The sequence below is a fragment of the Sardina pilchardus genome, chromosome 16, assembly GCF_963854185.1.
Source record: "Sardina pilchardus chromosome 16, fSarPil1.1, whole genome shotgun sequence".
NCBI classification, from domain to species: domain Eukaryota; kingdom Metazoa; phylum Chordata; class Actinopteri; order Clupeiformes; family Clupeidae; genus Sardina; species Sardina pilchardus.
This window is the reverse complement of record NC_085009.1, coordinates 17,944,652-17,964,029: the sequence shown is the minus strand read 5'-3', so window position 1 is coordinate 17,964,029 and position 19,378 is coordinate 17,944,652. Positions and strand designations below refer to the sequence as shown.

Below are 19,378 nucleotides of genomic sequence, written 5' to 3'. Positions count from 1 at the left end.
TGGTGGATTTGAATGGATTGACTTTTTGCATGACACCCCTGAACATCCCTGGGCTCTAGGAAAAAAAAAAAATAAAGTGTGTTGCTATGCGGCGAGGTTATGTGAGGGTCTCATACTGTACTGTGCATTTGCACGGCCGGATGAACTTGAAAGACCTGGCGGTGACAAAGGCTGAACATGGCACACACATACACTCACACACACACACACACAATCACACATGCACAAACACACACACACGCACGCACGCACAAACACACCTGTTTCTCCTCCACTTTCCGCTCAGCTGGTTCGGCGGGATCAACCAACTGCTCATCTTGTTTACCCTGCAAATAAGACGCACACTTGATATCAGCACAAAAAACACACCCAGCCAAACGCACAATACTCCACACTGTGAAGAGAGCTCCTTGTTGTAGTGACAAGAACATTACCTGCTGCTGTGATGACTTAAAGGGATTCACTTTTTGTATCACACCCATAAACATTCCAGGAGCCTAAGTAAACAGAGGCCATCATAAAGAACATTTATTGACTGCAGTTATGATAATAGACTTTATGATGCTAGGAATAAAGTAATTCAGTCCTTGTATGCACGATCTGATATCACCAAGTAATTAAGAGTCCTGGATCAATGTGCAAGTTGTTTGTCCAGGGTCAATGTCATTTCCAACCAATCAGCGGTCATGTGTGACTGATGATGTCATTTAGAGTGCGACGTGACAATTTCAAACGGAAAGCGCGCTCAGAAATGCTCAGAAGAAGCAGAACTAGCAAAACGGAGAGGTGCTACAGCAGTGTTCCTGACTGTTGCCGTGTAATGACATTTTCAAAGAAACAGGTAAGACTATTTCTCGAAAAAATGTATATCCTATGTGCCATCTCCACCGAATTTCTCTATTTTAATCACTTTTAGTATATACATTTTATATAGTAAGCAAATGGTGTGTTGTTCGATATGATCAGTCAGTAGGCTACACGGAGGTTACTGTTAGCTAGCATGAAACGGCTAAGAGTATAGGGCTCTTTCCCGTTACAGTATGTTCAAGAATAACACAAAGACGTTAGGTCTCCACCGAATTTCTCTATTTTAATCACTTTTAGTACTATGTACATTTTTAGGGGTAAGCAAATTGTGTGTTCGATATGATCAGTCAGTACACGGACGTTACTGTTAGCTAGCATGAAACGGCTAAGAGTATGGGGCTCTTTCCCGTTACAATATGTTCAAGAATAACACAAAGACGTTAGGTCGGTGCAGCAAAGCCTACGTTCTTTATTTTATCTGTAATGATTTGTGCATAAAATTGACAATATGTCAGCAAAGATTTCAAACCGGTTAAAACGGAAAGCGTTACGGATCCAGGATTATTGTTCGTAACCAGTCCAGGACAAACACATAGGCTACTCACTTTTCTCTTGCTATATTAATCCAGGATTATTGTTTGTAATCGGTCCAGGACAAACACACATTCACTTGCCTTACTCTGATTAAGTATTAATCCAGGATTGTTGTTAGTAATCGGTCCAGGACAAACACACACTCACTTGCCTCTCATTAAGTATTAATCCAGGATTATTGTTCGTAACCAGTCCAGGACAAACACATACTCACTTTTCTCTTACTAGGCTATATTAATCCAGGATTATTGTTTGTAATCGTTCCAGGACAAACACACACTCATTTGCTTCTTATTAAGTATTAATCCAGGATTATTGTTCGTAACCAGTCCAGGACAAACACACTTTTCTCTTACTAGGCTATATTAATCCAGGATTATTGTTTGTAATCGTTCCAGGACAAACACACAGTCGCTTGCCTCTTATTAAGTATTAATTCAGGATTGTTGTTAGTAATCGGTCCAGGACAAACACACGTTCACTTGCCTCTTATTAAAGGAATAGTTCGGAATTTTGGACATAGGACCTCATTTCCAACTTAGTCGGGGTGATATAGGTCGGTGAAGACCATTTTCATTGAATTTCTGCCCTTCCTTGAGTTGCAGCGTTCATCTCGTGCTAACCTGGTGCCGAGATAACGCAAGTCAACGGTAACATCCAGCCTACCACTGAAAACACTCCACAGAACACCCAAAACAAATAATTTATAACGTCAGACTATCGATGCACATGCCTGTGTTGATAGAACCATGTTAGAAATAAAACTAACCTTGCATTGCATTGCAATAGCCTACTTTGTTCCCTGTATTGCAGTGGTGGATTGATATTGAGAAACTAGTCCCTCAAAATGTAAAAAATAATTGAGTTGCAAGGTCAATTTTATTTCTAAAATTATTCTATCAACACGGACATGTATATCGATAGTCGGGCGTTTTAATTGACTTGTCTTGGGTGTGCTGTGGAGTGAGTAAGACTGTTGTTGATGTCAGACTGATGTTACCGTTGAAATGCAGTAGCTCAGAACCAGCGTTAGCAAAGGGGAACGCTGCAACTGAAGGAAGGGGTTAAACGCGATAAAAACGGTCTCCACCGACCTATATCACCTCGGTAAAGTTGGAAATGAGGTCCTATGTCCAAAATTCCGAACTATTCCTTAAAGTATCAATCCAGGATTGTTGTTAGTTATCGGTCCAGGACAAAAGCATTCACTTACCTTTTGTTAGGCTACATATTAATCCAGGACTATTGTTTGTCATTAGTCCAGGATTTTCACAGCCAGCATTTACAATCACCTTGATCTTTGAATGAATAAAATCAGGCTGTTTAAGGAGTGTTTATTAACTTTTAATGTGAAATGAAGATGTAAAGTGAAAATGACTTAATTATTAGGCTAATTATAATTAAACTCTAACTTAAATACTGACTGCAATGTTAAAATATGTGTTCTTTACATTCAGGAATGGAAGACCTTATCAAAAAGGCTGTCCTTAATGAAGAAAAACAGAAATGTGGATCGAAGAAGGCAAAACTCAATGTTTTTGTTATTCAAAGACAGGAGGATTTGAAAAGTTTTGTCACGAGAAAGCTGCAAAGCCTTGATGGACAATAAAGCACGTTTAATTGTACCTCCAAGAAGGACCAGGAGAAGGTTTATTTCAAGTATAACTGTCTGCGATTTGGCTAACCAAAGGCTAAAAGCTACAGGTCTGTGGGCTGTAGGGCCTATGTTTCATTTAAAATCAATAATGATTGGCAAGGCCATACAGTTATAGTCCAGCGTGTGTTTGGCCAACACAACAACCACGTTACCACTGATCCAAATGATGGACACTCAAATTGTATGCACCCAGAACTCAAGACGAGGATCGAACAACTCCTTGCCCTTGGAGCAAAGCCAGACATCGTTCTGTCTGAGAGTCACAAGTGGGCACAGACTCAAGGACACAGTGACATTAGTGATAGGACATTCTTTGCCACACCACGAGACATTGACAACATCAGAACATCAGTCAAACCTGGTGCAGTACGGCAAGCAGATAGTGTTTATGGACACCACCCACTGTGTCAACCAGTATGACTTCCCCTTGCTTACACTCCTTGTAAGAGATGGTCATGGACGAGCAATGAACAACAGACCACCTTAGAGCAGGTTCTTGAGCAACTGAGGATACAGTTCCAGCACCCTCCCAGGTGAGTTGTAACTAATTGCAATCCTAAATCCAGGGAATCCAGCGCTCTCCCTTGATGTGCAAGATGTAGGAATGATAAGTGTTGTGTCTACATACAATGTTGTGCAAAAGTATAATTATAATGATGAACAGGCAGTCTCTGTAGGAAATGTATTTAATGGTTAATATTTCCTATAAACATGGATGTATAGTTATTTTTTGTGCCATGAAGAACACATGGCACTGCAAAAAGTTTGGGCACTTAAAACCTTAGTTTTGGACCTTTGAGAGTTTATCTTTAAAGAACTGCCAAATATTACAAAACTAGAAATCTGTTGGTAGGAAGTACGGAAAAGTTATGTTCTTTTTCTTTTTTTAGAGCATTCGTGGTTGACAAAGACTATGCTGAAATTAATGCTTTATCAAGCATTTTCCCTGAATCTTATATCCTTTTGTGCTGGTATCACGTCTTGCAGGTAGATGCATAGGTTTATTATACAGCTTTAATATTTACATTTTGCACTCTAAGATTTAATGTGAGTCTTACATTGTTCTTTCACTAATCCACAGGCTGTTCAAAGATGGTTATCCAAAACAGAGTTTGGAGTGCATGGACCTTCCAACTTTCAAACTGAAGACCTGTAAAACTGTAAGTATTTCAAATCTGTTATGAGACTGATTTAGGCTATTGTCTGCACAAATGACCTAGTCTGCAAAGTCTTTGTGCACCTTTCCATGTCTGCAGACGGTGGAGGTTTTAGGTGAGCATTATGCCAGTAAGAGAAACTGACTAATGCAAACTGTGTACATTTGTCTAAAGTGTTCAATAGATTGCAACAAGTAAAATTGTTTTTTTTTCAGTTGCTATAAAGCATTTGTCCAAACAAGTGCCACATTTTCAAAACAATTATTACAATGTTCAAATATGAATAGTTTTGTTCTACCCTTTTTAAAATGAGCCGGTATAAGACACTCTAGCAGTGCTCCTGGGTCACTTTCAGACGCACAAATGTGCATACGCTATTATTGAACCTCAAAGAACAACTTCTGATGGTCAAAAAAATGTGTTCTATGATACTTTTAAGGAGGCAGAATTTGAGACCACAGCCAAGAAGTTCAACAAAATGTTCAGACAACACCCAGCTGAGTGGCAGTACTTCACAAGACACTGGGAAGAGATTGGTCACATGTGGTCCGATTACGGACGTTGCTTTGAGCATTTGAACACTGATATGAACAATGTCATTGAATGGTAAGCTACAAACTATTTAATTGCTCACTCTTGCTTATTTTATTACTTGCACATATCTGTTAATATTTTAGTTTTCACACATTAATAATTATTTGTGTGTTTTACAGGCTCAAATACCAGTTTCTTGGAGGCGTTAGGAATCTGCGTATACTGTAGATGACCTAATACATGTCCTCCTTGAAATGCAGAAGATTACTTCAGCATAATGAGGGAGTTACAGTATGCTGGGCGTGTGAAGAACAAATTCAGCCACCCCCCCTCTTTGCAGACAGAAGCAACAACTGAATGTGTGAACGACAGTTTGGCACCGATTTCTTCACACAGTGCAGTGTCATTGCCAACCTTAGCAAGTGGTACCCATGTGTAACTACTGTTGAGAAATTAGTGTTGCAAAAATCATCAGTAGCTGGACAGAAACTCCTGATCCAATAAAGGAAATGATTGATAGGTTACATTTTCATGTTTTAGAGGCAGACAGGGGCAAAGAAAGCAAGGACCCCTACCCCACCATTATCAATGATAACGGCAAGAAAATCATGCCATTATATCCATCTAGAAAACGCAAGGTAGACACCAGGTCGATCTGCAAAACCACAACACACCAACAGAGCCCAAAAAACCTGATTACCCCGTGAGAAAGCCATCCAGAGGCTCAGTGAAGACTAAAAAAAACAAGGACTACTAGAATGAGCATATTCTAATCAAACACTTGGACTGTACCGATTTTTGAAGTTTTGTTGTATATATGTTTATTTCTTTGACAAGCAAACGTTACCCAAGAACAGGGTAAAAGAAGCTAAGCTATCATTAGATTTTAATGATAAAATCTAAAGCAAGTTGTTTACCTTTTCAATGAAAAACTCAATGACAAAGCTCAAGGCTTGTGCCCCAAATGTGTGTGTTTCTAAACTAAATGATGAGTTAAAGAGGAACTATGCAGGACTGGCGATTTCATCTCTGGTTTCGGTTTCGTTGTTTGTTTTCGCTCGTTTTATGCTTGCATTTTCTCTGCAGAGCTTCCCCGACAGCTTTAGCGTGTATATTTATACATGTATAGGCTATATTTAAATATATAAATTGCAAGCGTGGTTCTTCGTCTCAGACTTCCAGATGTAACAAAGAGCGATCGTCTCCTGCAGAAAGTTGCATAGGGTCTCTTTAACATCATATGTAGAGTTGGCATTTTCCTTCATCTTGTGGAGGGTCTGTCTATAGAGAAAACAGTTATATATATATTTATTTATTAAAAAGAATGTTAGGAAAATGGCATGCCACTCAAGATGGTACAAAAAAATCTGTACTGACACAGCAAATATGAGACGAATATTTAGACATTAATATTTTGGCATTATATACTTTCCTGGCGGAGTAGAGCAATTCTAGAAAATACAATGACATCAAAATACTTACTTTGTTTTTTCTGCCATTTCTTTGGTGATCCCCAAACCTTAAATTGCAGATAATAGTTAATAAAAAATAATGATGATGAAATTAACTTTCACTTCAGATATCAGGATTGGATGATAATCATTCCAGCATGGGACACACAAAAGAAGAAAAAAAAGGAAGTGAAGCAGAAGAGCCCCATAAGAATTTTATCAGCACCTTCCTACTAACACCATACCATTTTGTTTACCGTTCTTTAACACTGTAATACCTGATACACACTAGGGTGTGGATTTGATAAACGGAATATTTTGACCACACTCCATTCCGAAAACTCTACATTTAAGTCCATATATATTTCATATGCCTTTTGAAACAGATATGGATTTAGGAATAACATTTTAACAAATTATCACATGGTATACTTTACCTTGTTTGCAGTGCTCACTGGGTTCAGGCAGTTACTGCATGTCTGTGTTCTGTCTACAATTGAAATGAATAAATGTACAAATTACATAGAATAATGCTCAATGCAATGGAAACTCAATTGAAAATGTAAATATCTGCTTATTTGCAGAATGATTAGTTTTAAATTACCAGCATTACTAGGTTAAGAAACTGTATGCTTCAACTATGCATAGTTGTATGTTGCATACCTGTTGCATTAAAGAGATCCTTGCACATCTGTTGTCTTAATTGCATAATGGGTCCAAAATCCAAAACACGGCTCTGCTGAAGAGCATCCCCTGTCAATATGGCCTGGGCATACTGCAGAATAACAAATTGTCAGACTTCTCTTAATAAGAGGTTGCAGTTTCAACCTTAAGCTTGATGAATGTTCAGGTAGATGAAAAAGCTTGTAATAAGCTTGTAGCTTTGAAGGTTTAAAAATGACGGTAACACTAGATATACTTTTACAGTGTATCTACCCAATTAAGTACAGTGGTATAACCGGTGTAACAATATGTTATAGCATGTACTGGTGTTCCACTCATGTATTTTTGTGTACATACCATACATACCGTTGATACACTGTAATATGAAGTACCGGTGTTTTTATAATAGTTTGCTAAAGTGCTGAATTCTTCAAGGAAGGGTGGTTGGACCGAGGCCCAAAGCACGCTAATGCTGGAACGAATTAATCAATGCACAGGACACGTTGATGTTGGGCAACTTTGCGGGTGGCAAGCTCAAGGGAAGTAGCATCACTTTGGAAAAAAACCCTGCTTAGTTCCAGTATAGTCAATGTCTTCAGTTTGCATAGTGAAGATGTTCTGGTATTTAAAAAAAAAAATAAAAAAAACCTTAATATTACACTGTAACAACATTATGTAGGTACACAAAATACAAAATGTACCGGTAAGTACAACACTAGAACATGCTACAGTAATTTCCTGCATATAAGCCGCATTGTGTATAAGCCGCAGGACAGTGTTTTATGCAAGTTAAAAGAAAAAAGCCATATTAACACCATATTAACTTCCCCCCTGTATTAACCTCATAGTGGAAGAAATTCAATCAATGTATAAGCCGCGGCTAATAGTCGGGAAATTACGGTATATAACATATTGTTACACCGATTATTCCACTGTACCTAGGTAGATACACTGTAACAGTGTAGCAACAATACAATGGAGGGCAAAGGCAATAATGAATACCATAACAAAATGAACGCCACATGACTTCCCATCTATCTGCAGGGGATGCTTTATGGATACCGGTGTCCAGGGGCCATGACATCCCCATCATTCAGCAAATGAACTGAATAGAATAGAAACAAAATTAGTAAAGTACTACTCATTATTAGACAGTGGGTCAAACAGGGGTCAGCGAACATCGCCCCCCAAACAATGAGATGTGATCCCCACTTCCTTTATCCCATGGACTGTATTGCAATTAGAGCTGGAAATCTTTGCCCGAACCCGACTGGGCCCAACAGATTCAGGCTTAATTTTACCTGGGCCCGGGTCTGACTCCATGGCTTGAGCCATGCCTTTCGGGGTAAATGAGCGGTCAGGTGATGCATTTCCACCAGCACGATAGATGGATGGATGCTGATGAGGTGAAGCAGAAGATAGAGTGTGGCGTTTATCATACATTTTGGTTGAGCCAGCCACGAACACAAGTTCTTTTAAGTGTTAAGTGTTTATTTGTTTAGCGGATTTTACAAAAGGCATGTCTCAGAGCGCTTAACAACAAAGAGCGCCAATGAGCAATAGGGGAAAGGAAAAACTCCAACATCATTTTTTGTTTTAACTTGTTATGGTAAAAGTGTTTAGGTGTTAAAAATGAATGAGTAATGTTAAAATGTATACCCCTGACACAAAATGAGGAGTTGTGTGTCTGTGCATATTTGAATAATTCCGGGCTGTAAGCGGGTTTGGGCTTTAAAAAGCTGTCAAAATGTACTTGTTGGGTTCAGGACGAATTTTGTCGGGCTTGGGCCGTGTCAGGCCTAACTTTTAAGGCCCGTTTCCAGCTGTAATTGCAATGGAACTAGACTGCTATGAAAACAATGGATTTTAAAAGTATCACTGCAACACGTAGTGCAACCCCCACATTTCACCGTAAACGTTACAGTTCACATTCAGCATAGCTAGAATGCAAAAATGGGCTTCATTGACAGGTGGGGAGTGGGGTTGTTTGGTGCACTCTAACCCTGTTTGGTCCTCACAGAGCAGTAGTACAGTGATAATCGGGTAGCCATATTTTGTACCTCCAGTTTTGAACTATGGTCGCCACCCTCTCTTTAGATTCCCCAAGGGAGTTCATATATATATATATATAACTCTTTTCCCAGTAATATCTGCATACAAAAGAAAACGTATTAGTTGGGCATGAATTGTATGGATCAATAAATTACTAATATACAGTTGTTAAGACCCTGCTGGTCAGTCCTGGGGTTGCGCCCTCTGGTCTAATGCCTGTGTGGGCTCTGCCCCTTGAATCTGTTTCCCTGATTTGCAGAGCAAGGACCCCATTGGTGTTTGGAGTAATGGGTGGTGCTATATAACAAGGATGAATGGACGCGTTCTCTCTGGTCTTGGCTCTGCTCTCTGCCCTTCGCTTGGGCCTGCTCTCTGCGCTCGATGGCTGCTCCTCTGGGGAGAGCCGCAACCCGTTGCCAGCTTGCACCTAGACGTCGCGTTTTTACACTCTTTGTTTGATCACCCCTAGACACTTTGCATTACACTTTTCTTTATCATATACTGACTTTACCCTTTTTAATGTTTCAATAAATATAATATTTAAAACCTTTAGCTACAGTGTGGTCCCCATCCTTAATGTCACGGCTACCTTGAGCCCGGTGGTTGTGACACAGTATATTACATAGTTACTTACAAAAAGGTTCCAGTGGTTACCATTCTCAAGAAAGGCCTCAACCATCACCTTTTCCTTAAAAATGTTTATCTAGCAGAGGACAGAATGAATATAAAAGGTTCTTAAATTAACAATATCTGACCCTCTATGAAATAAAAAATATGAATATGAGAATGCATAATAACAAACCTTCCTAAAGTAAGCATTCCTGGCTCGAGAGGAGCTTTCCAGGATCTTCACCAGTGTTTGAGAGACCAAATGGAGAGTTCTGTGTAAACAAAAACATAGTATTATAGAAATGACCTGGAGCATTTAAAACTACCAAAGGCAATGTAACATTAACTTGATGATACTGACAATAAAGTGCACCCAATACCTTACACATCAGATTAAAAAGGACATAAATTGCCTGTTGAACAAGCATATGGGTTAACTAAATGTTCAGCCCTCATCCTGCCATGATAAACAGGTATCACACAAATTGGAAGTTTGATATAGCCTCTAGCAACCAATGAAGAATGTAGTCTGTATTACATAAAACATAATTTTGTTTTAACTTTCACTATCAAAACAAAAACACTATGTAGGTTTGAATTCAGATTGGCACAAGTAAGACACCAGTATTCAAAATAAAATTAGTTGGAACCTCATCAGATATCTCACAATCCTCAAAGACAGATTTTAGAGTTGACACATATATGGATATGTTTGTGGATATTATTAGAAAAGCGCACTGCATAATAGGTTGTGAAATTTGCATAATAGAATGTTTCTCCCGGTCACACTCACCTGCCATCTTTAACACTGGGCAACTCTGGGGGGAAAAAAATACAATAAAATTGGACTAAATCAAATTGTATTTGTCTTGGCAAAAACAATGCTAAATTTCAGGAAAAATAAGTCATACTACTTAACAAGAGGAGTAAACAACTTAAAAAAATACATCAAAATGTTTGTCCTGAAACAATTACCAACAATAATCCTGGATTAATATTTAGTAAGAGGCAAGTGAGTGTGTTTGTCCTGGAACAATTACAAACAATAATCCTGGATTAATATAGCCTAGTTAGAGAAAAGTGAGTATGTGTTTGTCCTGTACTGGTTACGAACAATAATCCTGGATTAATACTTAATAAGAGGCAAGTGAGTGTGTGTTTGTCCTGGACCGATTACTAACAACAATCCTGGATTAATACTTAATCAGAGGCATGTGAATGTGTGTTTGTCCTGGACCTATTACAAACAATAATCCTGGATTAATACTTAATAAGAGGCAAGTGAGTGTGTGTTTGTCCTGGAACGATAACAAACAATAATCCTGGATTAATATAGCCTAGTAAGAGAAAAGTGAGTATGTGTTTGTCCTGGACTGGTTACGAACAATAATCCTGGATTAATACTTAATAAGAGGCAAGTGAGTGTGTGTTTGTCCTGGACCGATTACTAACAACAATCCTGGATTAATACTTAATCAGAGGCATGTGAATGTGTGTTTGTCCTGGACCTATTACAAACAATAATCCTGGATTAATACTTAATCAGAGGCATGTGAATGTGTGTTTGTCCTGGACCGATTACTAACAACAATCCTGGATTAATACTTAATCAGAGGCATGTGAATGTGTGTTTGTCCTGGACCTATTACAAACAATAATCCTGGATTAATACTTAATAAGAGGCAAGTGAGTGTGTGTTTGTCCTGGAACGATAACAAACAATAATCCTGGATTAATATAGCCTAGTAAGAGAAAAGTGAGTATGTGTTTGTCCTGGACTGGTTACGAACAATAATCCTGGATTAATACTTAATAAGAGGCAAGTGAGTGTGTGTTTGTCCTGGACCGATTACTAACAACAATCCTGGATTAATACTTAATCAGAGGCATGTGAATGTGTGTTTGTCCTGGACCTATTACAAACAATAATCCTGGATTAATACTTAATCAGAGGCATGTGAATGTGTGTTTGTCCTGGACCGATTACTAACAACAATCCTGGATTAATACTTAATCAGAGGCATGTGAATGTGTGTTTGTCCTGGACCTATTACAAACAATAATCCTGGATTAATACTTAATAAGAGGCAAGTGAGTGTGTGTTTGTCCTGGAACGATAACAAACAATAATCCTGGATTAATATAGCCTAGTAAGAGAAAAGTGAGTATGTGTTTGTCCTGGACTGGTTACGAACAATAATCCTGGATTAATACTTAATAAGAGGCAAGTGAGTGTGTGTTTGTCCTGGACCGATTACTAACAACAATCCTGGATTAATACTTAATCAGAGACAGGCAAGTGAATGTGTGTTTGTCCTGGACCTATTACAAACAATAATCCTGGATTAATATAGCAAGAGAAAAGTGAGTAGCCTATGTGTTTGTCCTGGACTGGTTACGAACAATAATCCTGGATCCGTAACGCTTTCCGTTTTAACCGGTTTGAAATCTTTGCTGACATATTGTCAATTTTATGCACAAATCATTACAGATAAAATAAAGAACGTAGGCTTTGCTGCACTGACCTAACGTCTTTGTGTTATTCTTGAACATATTGTAACGGGAAAGAGCCCCATACTCTTAGCCGTTTCATGCTAGCTAACAGTAACGTCCGTGTACTGACTGATCATATCGAACACACAATTTGCTTACCCCTAAAAATGTACATAGTACTAAAAGTGATTAAAATAGAGAAATTCGGTGGAGACCTAACGTCTTTGTGTTATTCTTGAACATACTGTAACGGGAAAGAGCCCTCTTAGCCGTTTCATGCTAGCTAACAGTAACCTCCGTGTAGCCTACTGACTGATCATATCGAACAACACACAATTTGCTTACTATATAAAAATTTATATAATAAAAGTGATTAAAATAGAGAAATTCGGTGGAGATGGCACATAGGATATAATTTTTTTCGAGAAATAGTCTTACCTGTTTCTTTGAAAATGTCATTACACGGCAACAGTCAGGAACACTGCTGTAGCACCTCTCCGTTTTGCTAGTTCTGCTTCTTCTGAGCATTTCTGAGCGCGCTTTCCGTTTGAAATTGTCACGTCGCACTCTAAATGACATCATCAGTCACACATGACCGCTGATTGGTTGGAAATGACATTGACCCTGGACAAACAACTTGCACATTGATCCAGGACTCTTAATTACTTGGTGATATCAGATCGTGCGTCCTTGTATTGTGTGTAGCTTGTGCCATTGAAGTCATGGGTGTGTGAGTGTGCGTGTGGATTTCTGCTCGTCAGAAGGGAACATATTTGTCTACACCTGTTTGCTCTCTCGGTCGTCTGCCATCTCCTCTGTGGAAGGGAACCTCTGTGTTTACAAAGAAGGACGAGTTACTAATGTGATTTCATGTCAATGAACATATTATTAACGTCATAAAATCACCACCATAGAACACCCAAACAGATTCCTTGAGTTCAGTTCACCCACCACAACAGGCCCTTTTTGGGGTCAATTTAGAGAACCTCTACAGGGTCATTCCGTGTCACAATTGGGTTCCAGCTTTCTGTCTGATTTCTCAAAGGCTCAATTTGTCTGATGAATGTTTAGATCCTGATCCTAAGACCGAAATATTTATTTTGCTAAAGTAACACACCAAATACAAAAACGTAGCAGATACCTAGGCACTAATCTGAAGTTAAAATGCCTTTATTTAATTTATGGGAAGATCATGATTAAAAAAAACTCTTTTCCGCGTTGTTTCAAACAAATCTGTTTGAAACATCAATATCAATGGGTGAACAGGTGTAAAACATTGGATCATCAATTAACCAATGGCAAACAAAGGCAGCCACTATCAGACAAAAAATGATTGTGGCTACCTTTGTTTGCCATTGGTTAATTGATGATCCAATGTTTCACACCTGTTCCCGCACTGATATTGATGTTTTAAACAGACTTGTCAAAAAATAGTCTACACTCCCACGGTCAGCCTATATTAACATAATTCACTGACTGTGAGTCACACCATTTAGACTGTAACTAATATTGGCACTCTATTGCCAGAAGTATTGGGTCACATGTCTTGACTTGCGAAAGTTCATATGCGTGTCAAAGTAAGTGACCCAATATAGTATATTTTCCACGTGTATGAGATAGCAATGTGGCACAGCAAATTTCAAAGCAGATGCATACAGTGCATTGTCATGTTGGCTGAGTACTATTGGTGAAGCACTGCTATGTGGCGCAGTAACATGCACACAGAGTTCGAGCAGCCAGTGAAATGAGAATGCAGGAGAGCAGTGCTCAACCACTTCCCCTGCCCACATTTCTCCTACTGGTCAGGGATCGAACCAGCAACCCTTTGGTTACAAGCTACATGGGGTAGTTAGAAGGAACGAGGAATTCTATGTAGGAATAACTGATTGCATAATTGTACACAGTCCCAATGTTGCACCATGTTTTATGCATAGGTAAATACATTAAAGTGTGTGGCGGGCCGCAGTTTGGACACCCCTGATGGCAGTCCCGCGGCCCTTGCGGCCCACAGGTGAAAAACGGAAAGTTTGATGCAGCCCTCGGTTGGGTGCTGGCGGCCCAAGTTTGGGACGCGGCCCTATGGTTAAGAATCACTGCATCAATTTATGGTGCTACATTGGGACTGTGTATGCTGAATGCCCTTACAGTACATTGACCTACTTCCACATAGATTTTCATGCCTCCTAGCCACTCCACTAACCATTTCGGCATCCCTTGCTTTATCCTTAATACCTCCAAGCTCATCATACAGTATGTGGATAACTCAAATATTGGTGTTGATGAAATTGTGTACTGAAGAAAATGATTGATACCAAACCAAATGAACTTTCTGAACAGAAATGGATGACCTTGCACTAACTAATTAATCTGCACGTCATACTTCAGGCAGAAAGAACACAACATAAATCCTGCGTCACACACACCTTCTCTGTTGCTTGGTGTGCGGATGGCTCCAGCTCATCTCTTTTGGTCTAGAAGAAATAAAGTAAAAAAGGAAAGAGTACAGGTTAATGAGTTCATTAAGCAGGAAATTGAGACAGAGAGAGACAGAGAGAGAGAAAAGGAGAGAAAAGGAGAGGGAGAGAAAGAGAGAGAGAGATGTTGTACCTGAGCTGTTGACTTAAATGGATTGACCTTCTGCATCATCCCCATGAATGTTCCAGAATTCTGCTAAAACACAAAACCCACCACTTACAAACTGCACATTCTTTATACTTTATCCTGCGCTCCATGTGAACATAGTGTTGCTCGTTTTGATGCTGCTCTTATCATAATGCTTATGCAACTGGGAAGCGGGGAGGTTTCCATTTTGAAATTCAAGACTTCTGAATAGAGAGCGTCCACTTGAAAACGTCCATAAGGTCGATAGCCAGACAGCTATCACATATTTACTGTGGGAAACACTGTTCAAGACCATAATTACCTGCGCTTATGAGTAACTTAAATAAACAAGGAAGTGACTTATTTGCTCATGGAACAAGTGCATGTTTTTATCGGTCAATATAAAAAGTGTCTATCAGTCACTTCAAAGTTAGAAGTTCAGGTGTGACGTGATTGGATTAGCAATTTTAAAAGAGTGCTAATTCTGGAGTTCTAGATCTAAGGGTCGATATCTAATATGCAATTTACTGCTTATACATAGACTATTTGTGGGCTACATATTGTTAAAATTTAATATCTGAAGTTTAATTGTATACGTTCATTATCATTCATTAACGGATCATTCAAATAAATGTTTTATTTGTAATAAGCAATTATTTAATTTTATAATATGCTGCAAAAAAAACCTGGACAGGTCAGACAGACCTAGTTTATGCTTAGGTGATAAAAATGGACCTATTGCCAGTAGTCGAGTTGTTAAAAAATGGCAGGGGGGATGGTGGATTTTAAAATGCATATCTGGGAATTAGTCTTGCGGGGGGTATGGGGGTCCTCCCCAGTAGTCGAGTTGTTAAAAAATGGCAGGGGGGCATGGTGGATTTTAAAATGCATATCTGGGAATTAGTCTTGCGGGGGGTATGGGGGTCCTCCCCCAGAATTTTTTTTCATTTTTAAGATGCAATTTCCTGTATTCTAGTCCATTTATAGCGTGACCTGCTGGACATTGGGAAATCCTACATTTCTTCCAATTCATGTACATTTTATGTGTCACTAAAATTTTAGATCATGTCTACGTCGAGTTGCTAAAATTGATCCCAGTTCAGAGTAACATTATCACTTAAATATACTAAATATCTATCAGATCTGAATTAGTGAACCAGACATCAATTAAATAATGCATTCAACGATGACTTGTTATAATTACCAATCTAGCCAAGTTAAATGGAACCAACAAAAAAAGTTGAGACTTTTTGCTTTCACTCTGGAATTCTACCACCATACAGTAGAACAGAAACTTTAATTGCCACACAACAATGTTGGTGGGATATTTTGTAGCTCAGTCTCAGTCTTATGTTCTACCTTTAAAAATGCAAAACAAAAGCATATTCTTTGTGCCTAGGCTACCTGCACAGCGGAATAATAATTCTAAAGATGAACAGATGCTCAGACATTTGTCTCTTCAGCCACCTCGTGACATTGTCTATTTGCAGAACCGCACACTACAAAACTGTTCTTTCGTGTGAGTGAGGATGCACTCATACATCACTCTCAATAAGATGACCTAAAAAGTTGGACAACATTGCGTTAGCTCGCCATGAGCCGCTACGGTAGCCTATCCTTTCCAATTACATTATGTTTGTTCAGAAACAGCTGGAGTGAACACCTAGCTCTCGGTAGCGGGCTAGGTACCTTCACTTTAGCAAACAAGGGAGACTGGGCGTTTCAGGTTTGAGTATTAATGTACTCTTTCTAATTCATCAACTTTTTGTCCTCTTAATAAAGCCGACATCCCTTAAATCACACTTTGCTTGTCGCTTGGCCATGATGCTACTGAATGAAATCACCTGTCGTGCGCATAGACAGTAAAAGGAGGCTGCATGCTTCTATTCGCTGATTGCCGTGACAATAGGAGGAGCATGCCCCTCGTCCACAGTATTTTAGCCTCGATGTGCGCAAAAGCTAAATGTTGAAAATGAAATAGTGGTGATATTGCCACATTCATTGAACAATTACAGGGGATGGGGAGGGGGATGGTCGTTTCAGAGGGGGGATGATTTTGACCATATAAATTCCAAAGGGGGATGCCATCCCCCCTCATCCCCCTCAACTCGACTACTGCCTATTGCTGATATCATCTTTATGCGCCTGCCCTAGCATGCGGGTGGACTGAGTCACTTTTCTCATGGTACAGTAATGTGATCTGTGTTAATCAGTGGTGCATTGTGAATGTGGAACATGAAAAGGTCTTAGGAGAAACCGCACTGGCTGAGTATTGACACAGCCAATCATTCGTGTCATTAAATGAATGACATCATTTGAGTCATTATGAAAAGCAGTGTGCATACATATTATACACACACACATACACACTCAAACACATTCAAACACATGCAAATGAAAACACACACACACACACACACACATGTTGAAAAATACATGCACACTAACTCAAACTCACACGCGCACACACACGCACGCACGATCGCACGCACGCACACACGCACACACGCACACACGCACGCACACCTTGTCTGACGTCTGATCCTCTACGTTGTCAAGCAGGGGTTCAGCCTTTCTCGTCTGTGGAGTAAATAAAAAATATCATAGCACACTGCAGAAACGAAATAGCGATGCATTTTTGATTAAACAAAAAATGTTTCTATGATTTACATCTCAGGTGATAAGACTGAGGTTGGGACACATACTTCTCCAGACGACTTGAAGGGGTTGACTTTCTGCATGACACCCACAAACATTCCAGGATTCTACAACACATAATGTAAGAACAATGATATCAGATATCAGTGCATTTTATTTTTTCACTAACACACAAACAGACACACACACACACACACACAGTAAGACAGAAAAAGAAGAATGAAGAGAGACAGAGACCGACAGAGAGAGATAGAGACAGGGAGACAGAGAGATAGAGATGTTTCTCTCAGATACACATTCCAAACCCATCTCCTCACTCTTGCATGCCACTGACACAGGGCAGAGGAATGACCACATGGCTGACCTGTTGAGTGACCTGTTGAGTGCCTGGGCCTTGTCCCTCTGTGTCCCTCACCGCTGTGGCCTCCACTTTGGGCCCTGCCGAGGAGCTCTTCATGACACAGGCACCGAATGCGGGAAAGAAATGAGCAAATGCGTTACAAGCTGAAGAATCTGCACATTGATCTGAAATAGTGCAGAGCCTGTAGATGTGACATTTTTTGTTTGTATAACATGAAATTTGGCACTGCACACACTCGTGCCATGAGGAAGACACCCACCAAATGTGAGAGCAGTCGGATGAGTGGTTCGGGAGTTATGCATGGAACAGACAGACAGAGTGACACACAGACAGACGCTCCTTGCATAAATAGATAGATATGCATTTTCATCCACTGTTTTAATTGAATTTAATTCAATTTCACGTATGAGCGCCAAAACATTACACATGTCTCATGGCGCTCTACAGAGAGTCAAACGTTCAGAGAGAGAGAGAGAGAGCATGAGTTGGCCATTGTGTGATGAATTGATGACTGATGAGGTTATTTTTCCCCCCATATTTTATGAAAGGTGTAACGTAAAACAACAGTAAACACAACTCACACGTAGTTAGCTCTTTAACAACACACTCAGCAAATCTCTAAACATTAATCTCTATAGTGCTACACCATTTCACCAATTGTCTTTCCACATTGATATGTTAAGACACATTTAAAATTAGCTCACTTACAAAGAAGAGCTTGAGGACGGTGAATAGAAAACAAGTATACTTTTGATTCTAATTACAACAGAGGCAAGCTTTTACAGAGGCAAGTGGGAGTAAGAGGGGTGAGAACTAATAATGCGTTCATGTGGTTGGGAAGTGGGAATGTCCTCACTTTGGAGCTCCATACTTCCAAACTGAGAGTGTTAACTTTACAACAACAAATGGGCGACAATGCTAATGTTCATAGGCTGGCTACATGTAGCTAAACAGCAGGCTAACATCACATAGTTACTCAAAGGTACTCGGTGAAGTACTGCTCAGTATCACAATCGGCTGAGTATAACATATTCAAAAACAAGACTTATTTGGGCATGGAACAAGTCCATTTTTTATGTTTCACTATGTTGAGTGACGTCAAAACATTCTCCTGGGGGCTTTCGCAAAGCTCCCAAAGTTCCCAGTTCAGGTGTGATGTGGTACATTCCCTTAACTATATAATTCTCCCACTTCCCAGATGCTCATGAACGCACCATAGGAAAAGCAGGCGGAAGGTGAGGATGAAGATGAGGATGAGGACACGGTTTTCAAGAAGCAAAAGTGGGATAGTGTATGAGTACTGTAGTTAGGGACACAACTGTAGGCCTAAGTGATGAAATGAGAGTATTGCGTGTTACAGCATATGAAAGACCTTTGCCATTTAAATGAGTGTTGTTTTATGTGTACACAGAGAGAGGGGAGGATGACTGGTTACCTGTGCGGACGATTTGAATGGGTTGACTTTCTGCATCATTCCCATCATGCCCGATTTCTGGCAGACACACACACACACACACACACACACACACACACACACACACACACACACACACACACACACACACACACACACACACACACACACACACACACACACACACACACACACACACACACACACACACACACACACACACACACACACACACAATTACCCATTGTGCAATTCAGTACAGACACAAAGAATGCAGCCACTTTAACGCCACATACTCATACCTACACACGCACGTAATGGACAGTG

General features: G+C 39.7%; 1 protein-coding gene and 1 long non-coding RNA gene across 5 annotated transcripts in view; both read right to left on the bottom strand.

The window, feature by feature from the left end:
• apold1b (apolipoprotein L domain containing 1b) overlaps positions 1-19,378 on the bottom strand; it is a 34,208-nt gene that overhangs the window by 12,694 nt on the left and 2,136 nt on the right. For 2 of the 3 annotated variants that reach the window (XM_062516443.1, XM_062516446.1), the window contains 10 exons: positions 19,073-19,129; positions 17,641-17,727; positions 17,324-17,383; positions 17,145-17,198; positions 14,625-14,687; positions 14,441-14,488; positions 12,801-12,848; positions 435-497; positions 261-326; positions 1-55 (listed from right to left, as the gene is read on the bottom strand). The exon at positions 1-55 is cut by the window's left edge and continues 5 nt beyond it. In XM_062516443.1, coding sequence (XP_062372427.1) covers positions 1-55; positions 261-326; positions 435-497; positions 12,801-12,848; positions 14,441-14,488; positions 14,625-14,687; positions 17,145-17,198; positions 17,324-17,383; positions 17,641-17,727; positions 19,073-19,129 — 601 coding nt within the window. The remainder of the gene's footprint in view (positions 56-260; positions 327-434; positions 498-12,800; positions 12,849-14,440; positions 14,489-14,624; positions 14,688-17,144; positions 17,199-17,323; positions 17,384-17,640; positions 17,728-19,072; positions 19,130-19,378) is intronic. The other variant, XM_062516444.1, reaches the window with a different exon arrangement.
• LOC134059900 (uncharacterized) lies at positions 5,619-12,787 on the bottom strand. Of its 2 annotated transcripts, XR_009935088.1 has the most exons (9): positions 10,318-12,787; positions 9,718-9,796; positions 9,550-9,618; positions 8,924-9,013; positions 7,866-7,968; positions 6,864-6,975; positions 6,638-6,690; positions 6,232-6,268; positions 5,619-6,030 (listed from the first exon to the last, which is right to left on the bottom strand). It is a non-coding gene; the product is annotated as an uncharacterized LOC134059900 (long non-coding RNA). The 2 variants fall into 2 exon arrangements; XR_009935087.1 differs by having other exon boundaries at positions 8,924-9,618.